We start from the raw sequence: 20,318 nt of genomic DNA on the forward strand, positions 1-20,318 counted from the left end.
ATGAAATCATTTTAATTGTAATTGTAATTGAAAAATATCACTTGCTGTTGTAATTGTAATTTAGTTCAGATAATTGACTTTGTAACTGTAATTCTATAAAAAACTGAATCTACAATTTAAATAAACGCAAACATGAGGAACCATGTTACAGTTCGACACATACATAGTTACAATTATTAAAATAGGTTTCAGATCGACTTTCCCCACTATGTGTCAGTTCTCTTGAAGAACATTTTACAATTTAAAAAAGGCTATTCGTACGGTTGCCGTATTAATAAACCGACATTCTATCCGTATGCAGCGCCCCTCATTGGGCAGTTGAGGTTGCGTTACTAAGACAAAACCTAACCCTAAACCAAACCCTAATCCTAAGACGATGCGTACTTCTACTTCGGTAACCGTACCAATAGACACTTTCTCAAAAAATATTAAAACCAATATGTTCATGGATAAGGAAGCCTAACAAGGTAAACAAGAGATGAAAAACAAATTAGATGATAGATAATATTTTTTTGTGTATTTTACAGCTGATTTAAGACATGGCTCAAAACTGGCCGATTACAATAAGAGATGCTAACAGAAAGCTAACACAAGAGGAAGGTTAAGTTTTATTGGGTTAATTATTAAAGGCTCAGTAATTGTGATTAACTGTCATTGAACTTTAGTAATCGAGAATGTAATTGTAATTGATTTTCGGAGGAAAATTATAATTGTAATTTGAATTGTAATTGGATAAAATGCAAGTCACCATGATCATAATTGAGTTGTAATTGCACATGGATAATTGAAGATGTAATTGTAATTGAAAAAAGGAATTGACCCCAACCCTGGGCGGCAGCAAGTGCAGAGTGAGATAAGAGGCTTAGCAGCGCCACAGGCACATTTGCCAAATTTGGAACTGCTGGCTGCCCCTAGACCAGCCCCCATGCCCTTATTATCCCCTTGACTCTCCTCACTCATCCTCCTCACTGAGTGAGACGAATCTACACTGAGGTGGTTGAAAGAGGAGTCTCAACAACAGCCATGTACAGTATCTGTGCAGCACACTAACAATGTGTTGCTGCAGCATACATTTAGAAAACATGAAACATATGGAGGTAGATTTGTGTCTTTATAATTCAATCAAAAAAAACATTTTCTAAAAAAAAGATAAATAAATAACGTGAGGCAACCATATAATTGCTTTTGAACCATTTTCTTTTCTTTGATTGATAATACTTTTACATATATCTAAATATTTCATTTTTTGATTGAATAATAAAGACAAATGTTGTACCCATGATACAAAAAAAGATAACTTCAATTAAAAAAACACATTAAAAAAAACTTTTCAATCAAAAAAATGATGTTATTTGGGGTTGAATTTGAACACTTTTTTTCTTTGATTGAAAACATGTAGTTTTAATTGAAGTGATTTTTAATTTTTTTTTTTATTGAATAGTAAAGAAACAAATCTAGCTCCATAGAAATATATGTAATTGGTAAAAATGTCAAAACTATTTTTCTTCACTGTAGGGTAGGAAAACTGCAGATAGTTTTGGTGTGTCAAACAACTGGCTGCATAACTTAGATAATGCCCATCAGGATTAGTGCAAATAGATAGTTATATTTACATTGTAGATTTTTCAGATTCTGATTATTGTTTTGAAGCATTTGAAGATACAGTAGCAGTAGGTTTATGCAGCCATTACCCACATGTCAGTAGCAACCAAAGCATTCAATAGATTATATCCAGCACAAAAATCTGTTTACATGTTATTATTTGGTAGAAATGTGATTTCTTTAGAATATAATGGGGTACATGCTGGGGATGAGTCAGAGAGCGATGCAGATGGAGACAATGAAAATGAAAGAGGGAATTATAGTGATCACGCAAGTACACACACAGAAGATTTGTGCTAACCATGCGTGGAGAATGGTTCAAACACCTAAAGTGAGGGCATCGTCTTTAATCAGAGGGTAATTTATTGGCTCCCATTTACAAAGCCGTGATGGTAGTGATCTAGCCTTTCATGCATAAAATGCAATAAACTGGGGATGTGTTTTGAACAAATCCAAATAAACTTAAATGCCACTTATGTGCACTTGTGCTTTTTCATGTCTAGATGGTGTCTAAATGATGTTGGTCTGAAATCTTTCTGAACATTCAGGCATGACTGCAGTTTCTAGCCTTCATCTGACTTAAAATATCTAATCTAAGACTGTGCCAGGTGGTGAAATAAAGAAGTATTTAGCCGAAATAAGTACAGAAATCTTTCATACGGGTTGTAACTCTACCTGGAGCAAATGAAAAACAGGACTTGAATTGCCAGAATATCTACCTATGTGTACTCCCACCTCATTGGAAGTTATTTCTCTCTCAATGGAGGCATAAAATCGTATCCATCGAGAGAATAAAGCCATGTAATTGGCTGCTTCCCCACCAGAGCTGCAGATAGCCCAATGTTAATAACAAACTGATGAGAAATTCATTAGGGCTCCAAATAAAAACATTCTCTCCTCAATAAGAGGTGAGTACATTATAATTAAACTGATGCTTTGCCGTTTTCATTAGGCCGGGGAGCCTGGAAACTTAAAGACTGAACTACTGAGATGGATGCAATTAAGCACCATTGTTTTATTACACACATGAGCTTAAAATATAAAACAGAGGCACCAAGTTATTACAGTAGCTATTCGTGCAGCCAAGAAAAAGACTTGGGAGTTCGTTTTAGAAATTAGGTGACCACGGAGGCACATTTTGGCAGGTTTACACAACTGACTTCGGAAACCAGTCATGTCAGGACTACACACAGGCCTGACCACTGCAAAGGCCGTTGGTGAGTCACTGACTGACTTACCAGCTACATTTTATGTCTTTTTTTTTCTTCTTGTAATGCATGAAAGCACACTCCTTCTCCCTTTTTCCAACTGATTTTCTTCTCTGGCCAAAACAGAATAAAAAGAAAAATAATTTACAGAACTCAATGTGGGCAGCTGTGAGACCAACAGAATGAGACCACAAAGGGATGAAACTTGGTGATTTCTGGGTACTCCTGTTCTCAGTGTTGTTTGTGACATTAGAAGTAACTGCTTGGGTTAGAGCTGTCAGGGATGCCATGACAAAGCAAAGTTTGTCAACAAAAAGAAAGAAAATGGGGGAAAAGGAAATTAGACTAACACTAAAATTAGTGGAAAGTAATGCTGCGATATAAAAACGTCTAAACTTGCAATATAAACGATAGAGGGTTATATTGTACGGTAATGTGTGTGGTCTTGGTCCCACTCTGTTGCTAAAATATCATGAAGCAGACTAATCCACTGCTGCTACTTTGCAGTAGCATGTTTACGTCATGCGGAGATACTAGTTTACTTCACCGTTCACACCAGGAGCAATCCGGTTCTGGTCGACATGACATGAAATAGGTCCTCCTTGTGTAGCCACCATCAGCTACTGAAGTCGCGAAGTCGGCGGCAACTGTCATCCACCATGCCTAGCCGTGCTTGGAAATAAGCGTTAAGTGTTTAGTTTGGTGCAACAAAGATGAAGAAAATGGATACTGTCATATGCGGAGGTGGAATGATCATTGGTTCACGGCTCAATTAGTCTGGGACATTTGGATGGATTATCCTTCAATCCTATTCAGTTTGCTCTTCTGTTTACTAACCCCAACCAGTCGAAGCGGATGGCTCCCACCTCTGAACCTGGTTCCGCTAGGCATTTCTTCCCATCAATGCTAAATGCTTTTTCATTTGGATCTTGTTGGGTTCTTTCTTACTATGGACCATACATTTTGTTAAGCGTGCTGAGATGATTTTGTTGTAATTTGCACTATATAAATAAAGTTGAGTTGAGTTGAAAGGCTGCATTTTTCAGCCAGATTGGGTCTCCCATAGCGACCGGAACCATCAATTAGTCTGGTTACAAACTGTTTCACTACAGCCAATATGACTCTTTCAAGCAAAATAGCTGCAAACGTGTCTCACAAATGGAAGTGATAATTTATCTCCTGTTGCTCTAGAAAGACTCTTAAAAAGCCTCACCTAACGAAATCTCAACTATCATATATGATCTCTGATAGAGCTTGCAACTAAAATTCACTAGAGGTATGGTTTAAGATGATAACAGTGGCCATTTCCACATACAAATTTACAAATCGGAACACAAGTGACAACAATATATGTAGCAAAAGTCAGATTATTCCTTCATTTCGAAGATTCTTAAATAAGTACTTTATTTTAGGATTATTTTTATATTTAATAAAATATATAATAAATAGCCATTTTCCATTCATTTCATGTAATTTTAAGGAAGAAATACTTTATTGGGAGATATATCATTATCAGGATATAAAACTACCTATATCATGATTTTCTCCATATTGCACAGCCCTAGTGGAAAGTAGGGTAACTAAATTAATGAACTCCAAACAACTCTTTCAGGAGTAGCAGCACCAGCAGTTCCACGTACCCCTAATCCTCAGGGCTGCAGAGAATGTTCATGTTTTTAAAAACAGGCTCAAGATCTACCTTTTCAAATGAGCTTTTAACTAATTATTTATTCATTTTAGGATTGTTATCTTTCATGTTTTTTATTATCTTTTGTGGTTTTTATAGTTTTAGGATAGTCTTCTTCTGTGTAGTTTTATGTTATCTTTTATGTTTTTATAGTTTTAGGATTGTCATAGTTTATGTTGTTTAAGACTACTATCCCAGTGTTTTCCTCGGAGGGAGCCCTCTGCACTGGGGGCTATGTTGGGCTGTGGCTGCAGTGGTGCTGTAGCGTGGCCCTTAGTGTTAGTTAACAGCGTTTGCTGTTTTGCAGGACTGGGGGCTCTGTCTCAGCACCCTGTACCCACGGTCTGTGTCCTGCTCCTGGTGTAGATGGCTGCTTGTGATGTCTCCTTAACTGGATCCTCTGAACCCAGCCATGTGCCATTGTCCTTATTTTAACCTGTGTGTTGGTGTGTGGTGGACGGGGTTTGTGCAGGGTGGGTGTAATTTTAATTATGTAAAAGCGCTTTGAGTTTATGAAAGGCGTTTTCTTATAAATAAATTGGTTTATTGAATTGATTGAAAAAAAGATACAGGCCACTAAAGGGACACCAACAGATATTCTCATGCACCATGTAAACAAATACAAGCCCTAGGTGCAGGTGCAGATAAACTGAATGATAGCACTCAACAATACCAGTGAATACTGATTAAGATTTCTATTACACATTTACACAATACAATAATAAGTGTAACTGCACCAAAAAAGCACAAGCTAAAAGGTAGACAACCTAATAGTGACTGCCTCTCCCTCTAACTAACCCACAATATAGAGCAAACAGAAACATGGCTTTAAAGCAATTCCCCGCTGTTATAAAGAAAACCCATTTGTACTGTGACACCAGGGTCACTGTACAGATAGGGGAGCTGTTTATATGAGACATTAGCCCACTGACAAACACTAAAAAAATGGGCTTAATGTGCACAAATTGCCCTCTACACAATGAGCATGTAGCAGCATGCAGTCATTCTAGCTTGCCACTTCCTGGCATTACATATAGTTGTTACAATAGCTAAAGGAAATGGCTGCAGTAGTTAAACTGTCAGTGGAACATATGGATGGATGAAGCTATTGTCGTTTGACCTGAGGGAAGGCGAGGGCGGCAAGCGGGTCACACTAATGTGGACCAATATTCTCTCCCAGAGTCATTAGGATGATCAATGCCATTCTAATGAAATAACATCTGGAACAAAAGGCCCTAATAGCAGACAGCTGCTGGGCAAAGTGAGCTAATTAGGGGAACATCCAGTGATGCTAACTGATGCTGCAGCTACAATACCCAGCTAGACCCCGCCTGTTGAACAACCCAAAAACAACATGTTAAATTTTTCATATGGCCTCAAATACTGTAACTAATCATGGCAGTGAAATATCAGTGGCAATGCAGGAAAATGAGTGGGAGGTGGGTAAACCTCAAAATCTCAGCTTGACATGAAAGCTTATCGAGCGAGACTAAATTGGTCAATTACAGAGAAAATCTGTATTGTGGTAACCTTTCAGCTTATTAAATCAGCCATAAATCAATCTTTAATGCAGAAAGACTTTCTAGCTTTTAATCAGTGAATGTGTCTAACATTGTATTTCCATCTCATCCCTCTGTTTTTCAGTGTAGGGGTGTGTGAGAATAAACGTTATGGTAAATTTGGGAAAGTTTAGGGGGAGTATGGTTAGCATCACTGGCTAGAGTTTGCTGTAGCTTTCCAGCAAGCAGCAGACTGTTGATTTGGGAGGCTGAATGTGGTTCTAAGAGTGAATGAGGAAAAATGAACAAAAGATCTACCTCGAAACACAGCCCCAGGAGAGAGGCAGGATCCAATTAGTCCCATGTATAGACAAGAAAAGAATGGAGACCTGCGTCAAAGAGAAACGTCATAATGGACCCTGAAAAAGTGCCCGTACTAGTCTGTGGTGATCACGAATAAATATAATTAGTATGAACAAAGAAAACTGGGGTCTCACATGTGTTTATATGATCCATTGTTAGATCTCAAAGCATTAATTACATTTGATAAGGGAAATGAAGAGAAGAGAAAAACCTTTTAGGACTTCTAATCTGTGTAATGGATCAAGAGCCCACGCATATTACAATAAAAACAAAGCATACTATTTTTTAATATCAGCTTTCTATAAAGATATTAAATGCAGCTTTTTTTTCAAAAAAAAAAAAAAAAATATTTCATTGTCTCTCAAACTAAAACCTTTGAGGTGTTTTGTCCTGGTCAAATTTGACCTCTGGACTTTGCACTGTATCTTTATGTATACTCTGTGCCTGGCTATATGTCTTTTTCTGTCTTAGTGTGTCACATGTAAATTGGAAGGAAAAAAAAGTCTTTATTTTGCAATATACTAACAAAAAAATTTTAAAGGCAAAATTCAGCTAAACATATATTTAATAAAATCTGTCATTTTTCTTATGACATTATTACTAAATGCCTTGCGGTGTGCATAAAGGAGATACTGTATACAATAGAGAACTATATTAGTATGAGTGTTTAGGGAAATAGAAGGAAACAGCATCAGCCTTTGAGTGCAGTCAACATTGCAGCAACACTATTCCTCTGAGAGCTCAATAGTGTTGAAAAGGCTTCCAACTAACAGTAATTGGTTTTAAAATAATAGAATTCATTACAGTTAGGGTGCTTGTTCAGAAATGCAAACAGGGGGAAGAAGAAAAAAAGGACCACATGAGACTTGAGCTGAACTGCTTACTAAAAACCATAGGGAGATGAAAGGCATAATTCAAGTGACAATTTTAGAACCTTTAGTTCATCTATATCAGAAGCTCAGAAAATGTTTCTGGGAGAACAACATCAAGATTTTTTCTTCTTCTTTTGTTCTAGCAGCAAAGCATTGGGAAAAAAAATTTAAAAAAAAACTTTTCCCCCTCTCTCAGTTTCATTCTTCTGTGATGGCATATCCCTCCTCCTCACACAGAGACACGTGAGGTGACACACAAACAATCGAGCAAACAACACCCGTTGGCAGCAGAGACAGCCGACTGAAAGCTAACATGAGAGATCTTGAAGTGAAAGAAGAAAAAACAGCACACACGACACTGCTGCTTGTTGTAATAAATGACTGAGTAATTATACACATCAGGTGAGTGCAAAGTGAGGTGCTGTGTTTTAATGGCACATGGTTGCGGACTTTGCTTGACTCGAGGCCAGCATTGCTGGTGTTAGGTTTATATCCAATTCACATTAAAGGAGATCATTTCTCAAGACAAGTGGGAATATAAAGAGGGAGGTCAGCCATCTCGCCATGATTGGATGTCACCTCACATGCTGCGACTATTGCCAACATCAAGGACATCAGCATTTAGAAGTGCCATCAAATCAACCTCAGGCCAACATCTAGTAATTTGGCTCTTTCAAAGAAGCAGTCATGAAGTCTGAGAATTGATTGAACACAAAGTCTACAATGCATAGCAGGCAATATGTCTGAACATGTTTTTTACACACATTTATTCAAATATGTTTTGTCCACCGAGGTTAGTAAGGGCATCTGAGATAAATTTTGAAAATGATGAACACCGCGTGCATAGATTTTTATTCAGCCGTCAGTGTCCATGAGATAAACCTGCCATGGTAATAAGACGATGCCATACTCGGGCTGGGCAATAAATCAAGATTCAAGATATATGGAGTTGTCTTTTTTGGGGATATAAAAAGTCACAATATTGCCTGTAACAATATATTTCTATTTTATAGCTTATTTTGTATTAAAATACTTGTTTTAGGAGTCTCTGCTTTCGCTACTTCTCAGAACAGCATGAAAAGCACATTTAGATGGATTTCTAAGCAAGCCACACTGCAGAACTCACTCACATGTGCTGTCCTTTATAGGAGAAAAAGACTGACGTGGCACATATTATGCAGCCATTTTTTAACAAATGTGCCTGTGTGGCATTTTGCATTAGCAAATTCAAACCATATTTGTCTTTCTGGTAAGACTTTATTGAATTAAACATATTAAGATTTATGTCGTTTATCGCCATTTTAATTAAAAATATTGAGATACCAGTTTTGGTCCATATCGCCCAGCCCTAAGCCATACTTGAAAATGAATTTGTAGTTGATCATAGCTCGGCATGTCCATGGGTAAATAAAATGCACTTCAAAATTGGTGTTTTGAAAAAAGGGATTGAGTATGATGTTCATATCTCTGTGGAAGACAGTACATGAGCAGACATAACACACAAAGGGGAGAGGGATTGACTTGCTATCAATAATATGCTCTATAAGTAAGTCTGGTGTCATGTTGGTCATTTTTTTCGTTTAAATCTACCCATCTGAGTTTATTGACAATTTCTGGTAAAATTAACACAAGAGCTGTGACTACAGAGGACAATGTCCTCACATATGTTGATTATTCACATAAACAACAAAAACACCTAAATGAAGTGTGAGTAGTAGACATTGGTTCTTGTCCATATTATCAGGTAGCCCTGTGTTAAATTCTGCATAAAACCAAGAGAGGTATGATTAATAAAACCTCTCTTTTTCTCTGTCAACAGTAGAGAGGTGAAAGTATTGATCAGTGAAGACAGACCAATTTGAATACTGTCAAGTTATCTCACATTTAATCTTACCTTTAAAGATCAAATGGCATTAGTGGCACATATCCTGGCCCTGTTATATGGGCTGTAAAACCTATTAGGTCAATTGCACTGCAACAACGTGGCATTAAAGCAAGAATGTATTGCACTGCTGACTGACACCAATTCAATGGGCACCCACTGCCACCAAGTGCTGGTCTTCAGTACTGCAAGTGGGTGTAGAAGTTGTTGCTATGTCTGTCTGGTTTAGGGCAGATCCAAAGCAAAATCTCCTGCTGTGAAACAGCCTCTGAATACAATTATTTATCTTCATTCTTAAGCAGCAAAGGCATACAGCACTAAAAGAAACAAGTAAATGTAAAAATAATTTCTAAAAGTGTAATACTTGAATAACTGTACTTGTGGATATTCTCTTCAAGTGGATTTTTTTAAGGGCTTGGATTCCAAAAATATGTTGACAGATAACTGAAGTATAATTTAGCAATATGGTTTTTTTTTTGCCCATGCCTGTTGGTCTGGAAACCCATCAAGTGTGTAATCTGACTGGACCCATTGTAGGATGAATGGATACATGAAAAGTCAAAACAACATCCAACATGGACAATTCTCTTTTTTACTGTATGGCCAATCTCTCCTGAGAACACTACAAAAGGAAACTGCAAGCCAAGACGATACTGGCGAGTGCTCCTGCCTTGATCAGTCACCAATCACTACAGCGGAGAGTTGTCTGGGGATTTAGGGAAAACCTGGCTGTTGATGAGGCGATTATGTGGCTTTACTCTCATGTGTCCAAGTATGACAAGGCTATAAAAACACTGCAGCCGGCAGCGGATGTTTAGTACGTGGGTGTGCTGAGTCGACAACTTGGCTGGGCAGGAGTATGCTCCCTCCGGTCCTGGTGGGCTTACAGCATGGGTAAAGTGGATTATACACAGGTTATCAATGTGGACCTCCAAACTCAATAACTACGGATGCTTTGGTGTCGACAGTGGGTGTCTGCCAACAGACGCCATTGTCCTCTTTGTCCTTAACCCACACAGTTGTGAGATGAAAGTATGAGGTTAGATTAATCTATGTACTGTATAGCTGTATTCACAGTCAAAGGGATGTCCAATTGTGAGAAATGCACAAAACTAATGCAGTATTTGGTAACACTTCAATTGAAGTTTTATACATAAGGCTGACAATACACTGTCATTATTATGACACTTGTCATTAGCATGAATAAGGTGTCATGAAGACTGTCATTAATTGCTGTTCGTTACCCAAACCCCTAACTCTACTGAACCCCGATAGATCCCTCCACCATGTCATAATGACTGATAATGACAGCGTAATGTCAGCCTTAAATATAAAACATCAAGTAAAGTGTTACCCAGTATTCTATCATGTAAGCACGTAGTTTCCATGCATTTTCTGAGATCTTGCACAGAAAAATAACTTTTACCAAAGCAAATACCTTTCTAAATATAAAAAAAAATGTTGAGGATGTCTAAGAGCAGAGGAAGCAAATAAAAAAAATGAGAGTGACTGAAAAAGGCAGGAAACCATAAAACATGGGGATACACACATTTTTCCAGCTGTGTGAACAGTTAAAGCAGATGTGTTGGGATGTGATGGTGGATGCATAGAGAGAGGCGGGATGTAAAAATATGCCGTAAAGTTTATGGAGCCTAATGCGGCCCTGCAAGAGCCTCCTGCCGAGCTGAGCATGCCAACAGTGCTGTTGAGAGTGTGACAGAGCTGTAGGGGAGAGACGTACAACTGAGAGCTAGCTGGTGATCACAAAGTCTATCACTGGTGACTGGTGAGGGGGGCATACAGTACATCAAATGCAGATATTGTTTTATTTACTTCCTGTTTTACTCTGAAAAGCTATGCAAAATCCAAATTCTATAACTTATCCAAGGCATTTAAAAGTGCAGAAAGTTCACTTTACCATCACAGACACTCCAGCCACTGTTTAATCAGTGCAATTTGCATAGTGTGAACACACAATGCAGATTAAAATGTCCCTTTTTATAATAAGTTCAAGAACCTTGTTTTCTGTTTGAAGAAGACTGATTGTTTTGCATTTGAAAAAATATATCCAGTATAAGCTGTATGAGAAAGAGATGAGTGAGAGGTGAAAGAAGGACAAGTCATGAGCAAGGAAAAAAAAAAAAAAAATAAAAAATAAAAAAGAAAGAATCAACAGAAAGAAGACAAATGCTAGTAGAAAAGTAACCTCATTCTTATTCGCAGCGGGAGTTGTTGTTGACTTAATTCTTCCCACACAGCCCACCCTTCGTCACAGCTAAACCATTACTTCTTCCACAGCCCACAAAGGTCAATCTCATCACAAATGCCTCAGGACAAGCCATTCAGCAAAAAGAAAGAAACTACAAGTGATAAGTTCTCTGAAGAAGTTTAACTTTATATATATCTAGTAACAAATGATTATATGAAAAATAGCAGACGCAGAATAAAGCATTGGCTTTCAATTCCTCACAGGACTTTTTTTTTTTGACGAGAACTTAAGAAGTACAAGATAAGACAAAATGTATTTGCTTATTTCAAGTAGCTATAGTTTTATAATTTTTAGGACAATACTATAAATACCTTTTTGTTCCAGCAGTAGATGGAATGAGCAATGGAATCCCAAATGAGGCAGTGGAAGAAAACAACTGCAGCCTTCTTTGGGTGAGGTCATTGCTTTGTTTTGAAAAGCGTTTCCAATTTAAATATGATTGGTTTTGCAGCCCTACAGGGTTTGCATTAACGTGTCTGGGAGTTAACTTATGTTTAAATATTGTAAAGTAGGGGATTAAAGCATATCAATGTTTTTAAAATCAGGATTGCTAGAGAAAGATTTGCACTATGGAATTATAGTTGCATATCATCCCAAGTGATTCATATGACTACAAATAAATATTTAGTGTAAATGCAATTAAAAGGAAAATAAAGATGACTTAAAACAGTTGAAAAATCAATAATCAAAATGTGTGTTGATGCAAAAAAAAAATCACAACGTTGAAATCACTATGACTATGTTGCAGTATGATCAGGGATTTAGAATAAGACATAAATTAAAGTTAAAAACAAAAAAAAAACAAAAAAAAGTCATGAAAACAGAAAGCACAACTTGCAAAGGAGTAAAACATTTAAAAAATAAATAAGTTTATTTTTAAAGTAGTTGAATGCAATAAGAAATGAAAGAATATGAAGAAAAGACACCTCAAAAATAATAAACTCTATTGGTCTAACACTGTTTTGTTGTGAGTAGAAAAATACAGTATCTGGTAGTAGAATGGAGCCACTAATTTGTATTGATGAGTTCACTGCATGTGGACAGACAGGCAGGCATTGTGTGTTAGGTTGAGGCAAATGTGTTGAAACTCACTGGCCAAAATTTCATCATTCAGTAGGCCAACCATATTAAACACGCCGCCAAAGTAACTAGCTTTTCAGGAGGAGACGTGGAACACAGCAAGTTAAATCAGTCATTTCTTCAGTTCAACTGTACATAACCTTCAGAGTAAAAGCAGAGTGCAAGACCACAGAACCAGCAGGGGGTAAAGAGGGCTGTACACAGAAAATAGCAGAGCATCCCTGAAAGAGTTCCATTAATCTCAGTTCTCTCATAACTAACGTAAATCTAGATCCCTGATTTCTTTTTTGGCTATGTGTGTAAACTAACATAAATGTGCCTCTTATCAATGTTAAAGCTGATATCCAGAGTTTCTGAGAAACGTCTCGATGACCCGCCCTCAACAGCTCCACTTCCTCTCCCAACCTACCAGAAGCCACACCTCTACTTTTCTCCACACGCATTGCGAAACATAACAAGGTCGCATTGGGTCGCATTGATATATGTCTGTGGGTCAGGTAAGAGCCAAAATCATATTGGCTGTGGTGACGCACTGCCATGCTTACGTGCACAGTTCACATTCACGTTGATTGACAGTCTCAAAAACAGGAAGTCAAAGGCTATTGGCTGGGTGCACTCAGTGATCATTTCCATTTGTATAGGGGTCTATAGGACGAAGGAGGGACTTATATACATTATTGTATATGAATGACCACTGGCAGTAGATCATAGTAAAAGACTAGTTAGGTATTTTTTCGCATTTCAAATAAATCATACATAAACACAGATTTCTCAGAAACTCCGGATATCAGCTTTAATTAAGCCTGATCACTTTAGCTCCCAGAAGTTTTTGGGAGACCTCATGGGAATATCAGCCACTACAAATGCCAGCCATGGGTTGGATAGCAACTGATGAAAGCCATCAGCCTGATGATCCCTCACTTCTAATAATGCATCTAATCAAACATATGGGAGGCCAAATTTACCAGTGGGCTGATGTAAAAAAAAAAAACTATTTGACTGTGGGTCATTCCATGTAATTTCAACAAATTTTCAGGACATTCCAAGCATTTTTTCCAATTGTTCCTTCATAATTCAATTGGCACGCTGTACATTTTTAGTTTGATCGGATGAACACCTTTTTAGATATGGCCAATTTAGTGAGGGGGGTATGTGTCAATTTTAACTTCCAATATCTCAAAAACTACACCACATAGGAAACTGAAATTTGGTATAGTAATACAGCTCCACCAACTCTCTCAGAAAATACAAAAAGATCTGCCATACATCCTATCTGGTGGACATGCCCCTCAACATTGGAAAAAAGTTTGTTGAGGTTTCGTAATTATTTTTTGTTATGCACATTTTCACTACAGATACCCTTTAATGACACAGTGGTGATATGTGGATTACTCAATGAATTTTGGTATTGTTGAAATCTTAAAGAGTTTCTCCAAGTAGAAAAAAAAAAATTTGGAGAACAAAACAGCAACATCTGCAAATAAATACTAAATAAACTAGTCTTCATTATGGTTTTGGTCTGAAAGACAACTAGGGCTGTCCCGATCCAACTTTTTCACTGATGCGATACAGATATCAATCCGATGCAATATCAGGACAAATTATACATACTTTTACAACATATTTTGTAATGTGGAATGTTAGAAAAGGCTTGACCAAGTCATATTAGTCAAACAGAGAACAACAGTCAGCAACAGTAACTATGTGGAAAAACTGACCCATTTATTAGTAACCAATGGGTTGCATAAATTCTGACCTTAAGCATAAAAACATTATACAATTGAATACTATAGATTTAAAAAAAAAAAAATAAAGTGGAAGATCCAGTAAATGTTTCTTGGTTGACCTGGTATTCCCCTGTACAAGCCAGAGGAAGTTATAGAGGACCAGAATGTAAGATAATTTGCACTAGAATCCAAAACTATGTAGATTAAGAAGGTACGGTATGTAAATGAATAAATAGACATTTTAAAACAATAGATGAACGTAGGTATAATCTGTTCATTTTAAAATATTGGTGTCTGTGGTGTCACCAGGTGACTCACTGTTAAAACATTATGTATTTCTTTAATCGTCTCATCAAGTACTCAAGCAGTAGAGTCCAAGGGCACGCACCAGCTCATTATCTTGCTTTCCAGCTTTGAAATGTAGTAGACCAGAATATAACAATAAGTATAAAACAACCTGAATGAAAAGCCAAATTCATCTCACCCCTAAACACCATTTTGTGTCAGTCAGATGAACTCTCCAGTATGCTTTCAGTCAGTCAAAGTAACAACTTATTTTAACGCTTCCCTCCAGGATGAGTCTCCTTGGTCTTAGATTAAAATGGAGCCTCTAGTGAATGCTGGCTGAGGGCATAGAAGGTACACACTATTGATACATCTTTCATTTCCACTCTTTAAAAGCACAGAGGACATGCGTCACATCGCATCTGTTCAACATTCAGCACCAAGTTTAATAGCTTGCTCGAAACAAACGGTCTTCTCAGGGATACAGAGTTAAACAAAGTAGGGAGGGCCACTAGATTTGTATTATTTTTTTCTCTCATCTGAAGGTCTTTCCTTTCACTTCTGGAAAAGTGAACAGCACTTGATTGGAGTCAAAGGGGAGCCTCTTCTTTCTTACTTCATTTTCCATCTGGATGTTTATTTTTATACAAAAACAATTCTTTCCATGTCATACTTCAGAAAATATTTGGGAGTTCAGCTTTGTTGCAAAGCCTTGGAACTTAATGCTGAATAAATATCATTATTAACTGCAATAAAACAAAAGTTTTAAACCACGTGTGTCCCCAAGGCACAGGGGCCAAATCCGGCCTTTTAGAATATCCGATTACCAAATAACTCTGTTGTAAATTGTTGTTGAAAGAACTCTAACTTTTTTTCCAAAATCCTGCAATTATTCTGAAATTATTCCACAAAATCTCCCCAAAGTCAATAAAAATGTGTCATTTAAGTATCTGTCACTTATTGCTTAGATATTGTTGATGCCTTCCATACTTTGTCTATTTTGTAACATGAAGTGCTAACTTAAGCATATTAATGTTGAAATTATTTGTTTTCCCACCTAAAACCTGTGGCCCACTTGTGATCAAACTGGTCCTTATTTGGTCCTTGAACTAAAATGAGTTTGACACCCCTGCTTAAAACAAATAAAAATACATTCCTTAGCAAAAAGTGAGTCATTTTGATTCAAACCGTTCATTTTAAAATGTAATGTTGGCCTCACAAGTTATATTTCTCTTGTTATCAACAAAAATCAACTGGTGAACCACGTAGACAGTGTAAGTAAATCGTGCCCTTCCAACCCTGCATCCGTAAAACTACTGGTTATTGTAAGGTTAGACTATTATGGAAACATTTTAGTCAAACCAGCGTATCAGTGCGCTGCATTGTGTAGCAACAGGTTGGCACTAGAAGCTAATACAGTAAGTTATGCCAACAACCACCAACAACCTGTTGCCTTTTTCTGAAAAAGACCAGCACGTTAGCCTGCAAATTTGAAATAATCAGTCCACCTACACACATACTGATCGCGATATGGCAGGTTTTCAACACGTAGATCCCACAGGCTCAGCACCTTTTGTACCTGTGCTTCAATACAAAGCTGGCGAGAGAGTATTCTTTTGTAATAAAACACTACAAAAACCAATAATGAATTGTTACAATATGGCCCTCGACTTGTAACTTAAATCAATCCATTAAACAGCAGCTGAAGCCCAAGCAATGGTCAACAAGCATCTGCTGCACACTGAGTAAGGTTAAGTGGTGTGCCTACCTAAGCTGTCTGTGGGTACCTGCAGGCCTGCTGTAACTAGGCTTTTGTTAGTGAGTTGGTCACTTCTTCTCATGTTCAAGAGAGACAGAGTAAGAGTTAGCACTTACACAATGGTCTCGAGTGGAGGAAAGCCAATTTACAGTCTCTGTGTAGCCATTTTTTTCTATACGGAAAGATGGAGAAATGCCAGAGAGATTTCATACTTCAGTCAGAGGAGTTGCTTTTATTTTTTTCCTCGACAGACAATCCTAACCAACACTTTTCTCCCAGCACATCTGAGAGCACTCTGCGCCACCGACGGCTGCTGACAGCGTGAAAATGGGAATCTGCCAGCAAAGCAGGCAGCTAACCATAGCTCATGATCGGCTAACCAGACTTATTGCTCTCTGTGTGGTTTTTCTTCATTTCAGCACTGCTTTTAAGAATGACAGCTAATAGTTTTCAGTCCATTAGACCCGTCAATGACTGCTGCTGCAAAATTGACACAGAGTTTAGACAAAGCCAAAGAGGGTCATTTAGGTATGGTCTTCTAGTTGGGGAAAAAAAAACCTTGAGTTTTATTTGAGAATCATTTGATGCAGTTTGCAGCAATTCTGATCTTTAATCTCACATTTTAGGTGAATTGTCATGACAGCAACAGTGGTTTCTTTTACTGAACACAATGTGGCTACTGGTACTAATTGAAAGGTGTTAATCCATAAGCCAAACTAAAAAAAAAAAAAAAAAAGCCTCAATCTTCCATTTAAGATAGACACACACACACAAAAAAGCAAGGCTGACAAAGAAGGAGAAATTGCAATCGATACCAAATGTCACTGTAAAATGCCTCAAAGTGGACTGCACTGCTTCACCTTGTCTATGTTTCTCTGGAGTTTTACAGTCTTCTTAATCCCCAAGAAGCACTTAAACGGTAACGAAACACCTTTTAAAGACACAACTTATCAAACAAACCTGAGTAGTTTTTTTTTTCTTTGATGGGAGAAACACTCTGAGCCAGGTTTTTTTTTAAAAACAAACATAATGTCAGCAGTAAAATCCTTGCAATAATATACGGTACATTGGGTTATCAAGGCGTTTGCATACGCAGTAACATGAATCAGTAAAACAAGCAACAATATGCACACATAGACAAATAGATACTCAAGCATTGGTTAGTTTCTACATGGTTAAAACTATTCTACCAAAACTAAATCAGTCTGGAAACGAAAATGAATGCTGTTGGCTTTTGTATTTGTGTGTGTGTAAATTCAAATACTGTTGAGTTTTATTGGGTGACATATCAACTCAATCAGCATTGTGTCTTATGTACAAAAAATCCACCATTTAGCCCATTAGGAAGCGCCCGGTTCTCATAAACACATTGCATTAAAGAATATGAAAAGTAGCTTAAAACCTATCACTTTTTTTTGTTCAATACAATATTAAAATGCAAATAGATATTTCACTGCAATATAGTTCCAAAGGCAGCACAAATCAACATACTGATTACCAGCTCATCTTTGGATCAGAGACATGTAACTTAGAGGCTTTTCAATTATAGCACATTAGCAACATTAGGGCTGAGAAGATAAGATTTCTTAAATAGATCAGAGAGCTTTCTTCAACATGCTTTAAAAACCAAACTGTCTATGTGCGTGTGTGTGTGTAAGAGAGAGACAGATAAACAAAACAAGCAAACATTTAGAGGCCAAATAAATGGATACTTACCGCAACTTTGCTCCCAGTTATCTGCATGCAGCGATCAGCGGAGAAGGTTAATGTGCAAAAAGACACAAACAGCATCATTAGTAGGGCAAAGGATGCTTTTACTAAATATTGAAGCATTAGCGCAACATGTGGGATATTCAAAAACAAAACTAAACAAAAAATAGGCTACGTAGAGCTTACATTGGACATACACAATCTTTGAAAGCCAGCAATATAACCATGCTGTGGATAGTGTCTCTTTGCTATAGTTGCATATTTTTGATTTTAAGTCATCAAAACTCAATACGACTCAAACATTGAGTCAAAGTTACTTGCATGCAGACACGGTGAAGTATCTGTGGCGATGACAGTGGAAATAATCACAAGACATACCAAGTCGCTCGCTAGAGATTTATCAAATGATTAACAGAGCAAAAATATGATTGCCCTTGTGACTGATCGGTTCACATTTACAGATACATTCCCCAAGAGAAAAGTTGGGCTTGTAAAGGTAAAGAGGCTCCAAAAGGGGGTCCCTGTGGACTGAAATCAATCAGCAGTCATTAATGTTTGGATTCAAGTGTCGAATTTTTGTGACAGAGTTACCTTGAACCCACGTCGTCAGCACGAATCTTGGAGTTTAACCTTGTTATCTGTCAATAATGGCAAGTAGCAGAAGTGACTTCCATTACTGCAAATGCTGGGCTTGTTTCACAGCAGGAGGGTTTGTGTCAGCACAGGAAATGTATTCTAATCTGTGGCTGAGCTCTAATTTCTCTTAAAGATTATTCTGTTGGAAAATGTGTTGGGATTGCACGCAAGTTAGGATCACCACTCATTTTGTTATATCACTGTATTTCTGAGACCGGTACAATCCATTTTTATAAAACACTCTGCTGCAATTTGATGTAGAGATTTTTTTTTTCACCTTCACAATTTAAAAGTTCTCAACGCAAACAATCCAACTTTTTAATCACATCATACATCCACAACCACCAGCTCGCCTGCAAAAAAATGCAGCATCTTGCTTTCTGTTCATAGGTAGTTGGTGTTATCTGAATATGCACTCACCACCTTGATGTCAGTCATACTGAGTTATTGAGAACCAAGATTTTTTTTTTTTTCACAGATGTCGATGCCAGCGACATTAAAAGCCACATTTTTGAATTTGAATTTACAGCAGCTCAACCAAAAATAACAGACACTATCTTTAGTGTGCACAGACAACTGTCAGGCAGGAGCTTTGGAGGGAGGGGGTTCACAAACACATCTCTAGTTTAATGCATTATAACACTTAGTCACACTGGCAAAACATTACAAAATCCAGTTATTGCAAGAAGTAATCACGTAAATAAATGATTACTGTAGGTAATTACTACATATCACTTCAAGACAGATACAATTACATTTTGATGGGTAAAGACATTTTAATTGTGTGATCATGCACATCAATCAAAGGGCTGGGTGATATGGACCAAAACAAAAACAAAAAAAAAAAATTCTTAAAATGGCTATTTATGATATAAATCTTTATATTTTAATTCAAATGAAGTCTGACCAGAAAGACAATTCTGATTGAAATTTGCTGACACTTTTGTCTATTTCTCCTATAAAGGACAGCACGTGTGAGTGAGTTCTGTAGTGTGGCTTGTTTAGGAGAAGATCTGGGTTAGAACACACTCAGTAATCCATCTAACTGTGCTTTTTCATGCTGCTCTGAGAAGTAGTGAAAGCAGTGACTCCTAAAACAGGTATTTTAAAACAAAATAAGCTATAGAAAACATATTTATCAATATATGTGATATTGTAATTTTCTATATGGCCAAAATAAAAAACTCGATATATCTTGAATCTCAACATCGCCCAGCCCTAGGAACAACATGTATTGACAGGTTCATAACTTTTCAATCCTAATATAACTGAGTGCATAGGAGCAGATCCCTATCCCCACAATCCTGCCATCATACGATTGAAATCGAGCAAGAAAAATGTTGATGCTCAAAAGCCTTCGTTATGGGTTATTTTATTAGTGGAAAAGGAGAAATTTGGAAGCTTTATTAAAGATAGCCAAACATTAGAGATGATGTGAAAAAATCAGCCATTCATGCAAAGCCGACGGTCAAGGACGTGGAAAGACACACTCCAGAGTAAAGCCCCATCGAGGCAAACCACATGTATTCAAAAGAACACAGTTGGACGTAGGACTTTTTTTAAAATAAATAAATAAATAATAATATATATATATATATATATCCTCTTTTTTGTTTTGGGTGGTAATTTGCTCGACAACTGCAGAGTCACCGTGGGAGAACATGGAAGCTTTCTCAAATGGGTAAGCTGTAAGGCAGTGATTTACAGTGAGGTAAGAGGGAAGGACAAATAGCTTTGAC

At 37.3% G+C, this 20,318-nt stretch overlaps 1 protein-coding gene across 6 annotated transcripts in view; it reads right to left on the reverse strand.

The window, feature by feature from the left end:
• diaph2 (diaphanous-related formin 2) overlaps positions 1–20,318 on the reverse strand; it is a 464,914-nt gene that overhangs the window by 404,475 nt on the left and 40,121 nt on the right. For 5 of the 6 annotated variants that reach the window (XM_028459306.1, XM_028459309.1, XM_028459310.1 and 2 more), the window contains one exon: positions 17,950–17,970. The exons of the other annotated variant lie outside the window; for it this stretch is intronic. In XM_028459306.1, coding sequence (XP_028315107.1) covers positions 17,950–17,970 — 21 coding nt within the window. The remainder of the gene's footprint in view (positions 1–17,949; positions 17,971–20,318) is intronic. 6 annotated transcript variants of the gene reach the window in all.

This window comes from Gouania willdenowi, chromosome 10, assembly GCF_900634775.1.
Source record: "Gouania willdenowi chromosome 10, fGouWil2.1, whole genome shotgun sequence".
In the NCBI taxonomy this organism is placed as follows: Eukaryota; Metazoa; Chordata; class Actinopteri; order Blenniiformes; family Gobiesocidae; genus Gouania; species Gouania willdenowi.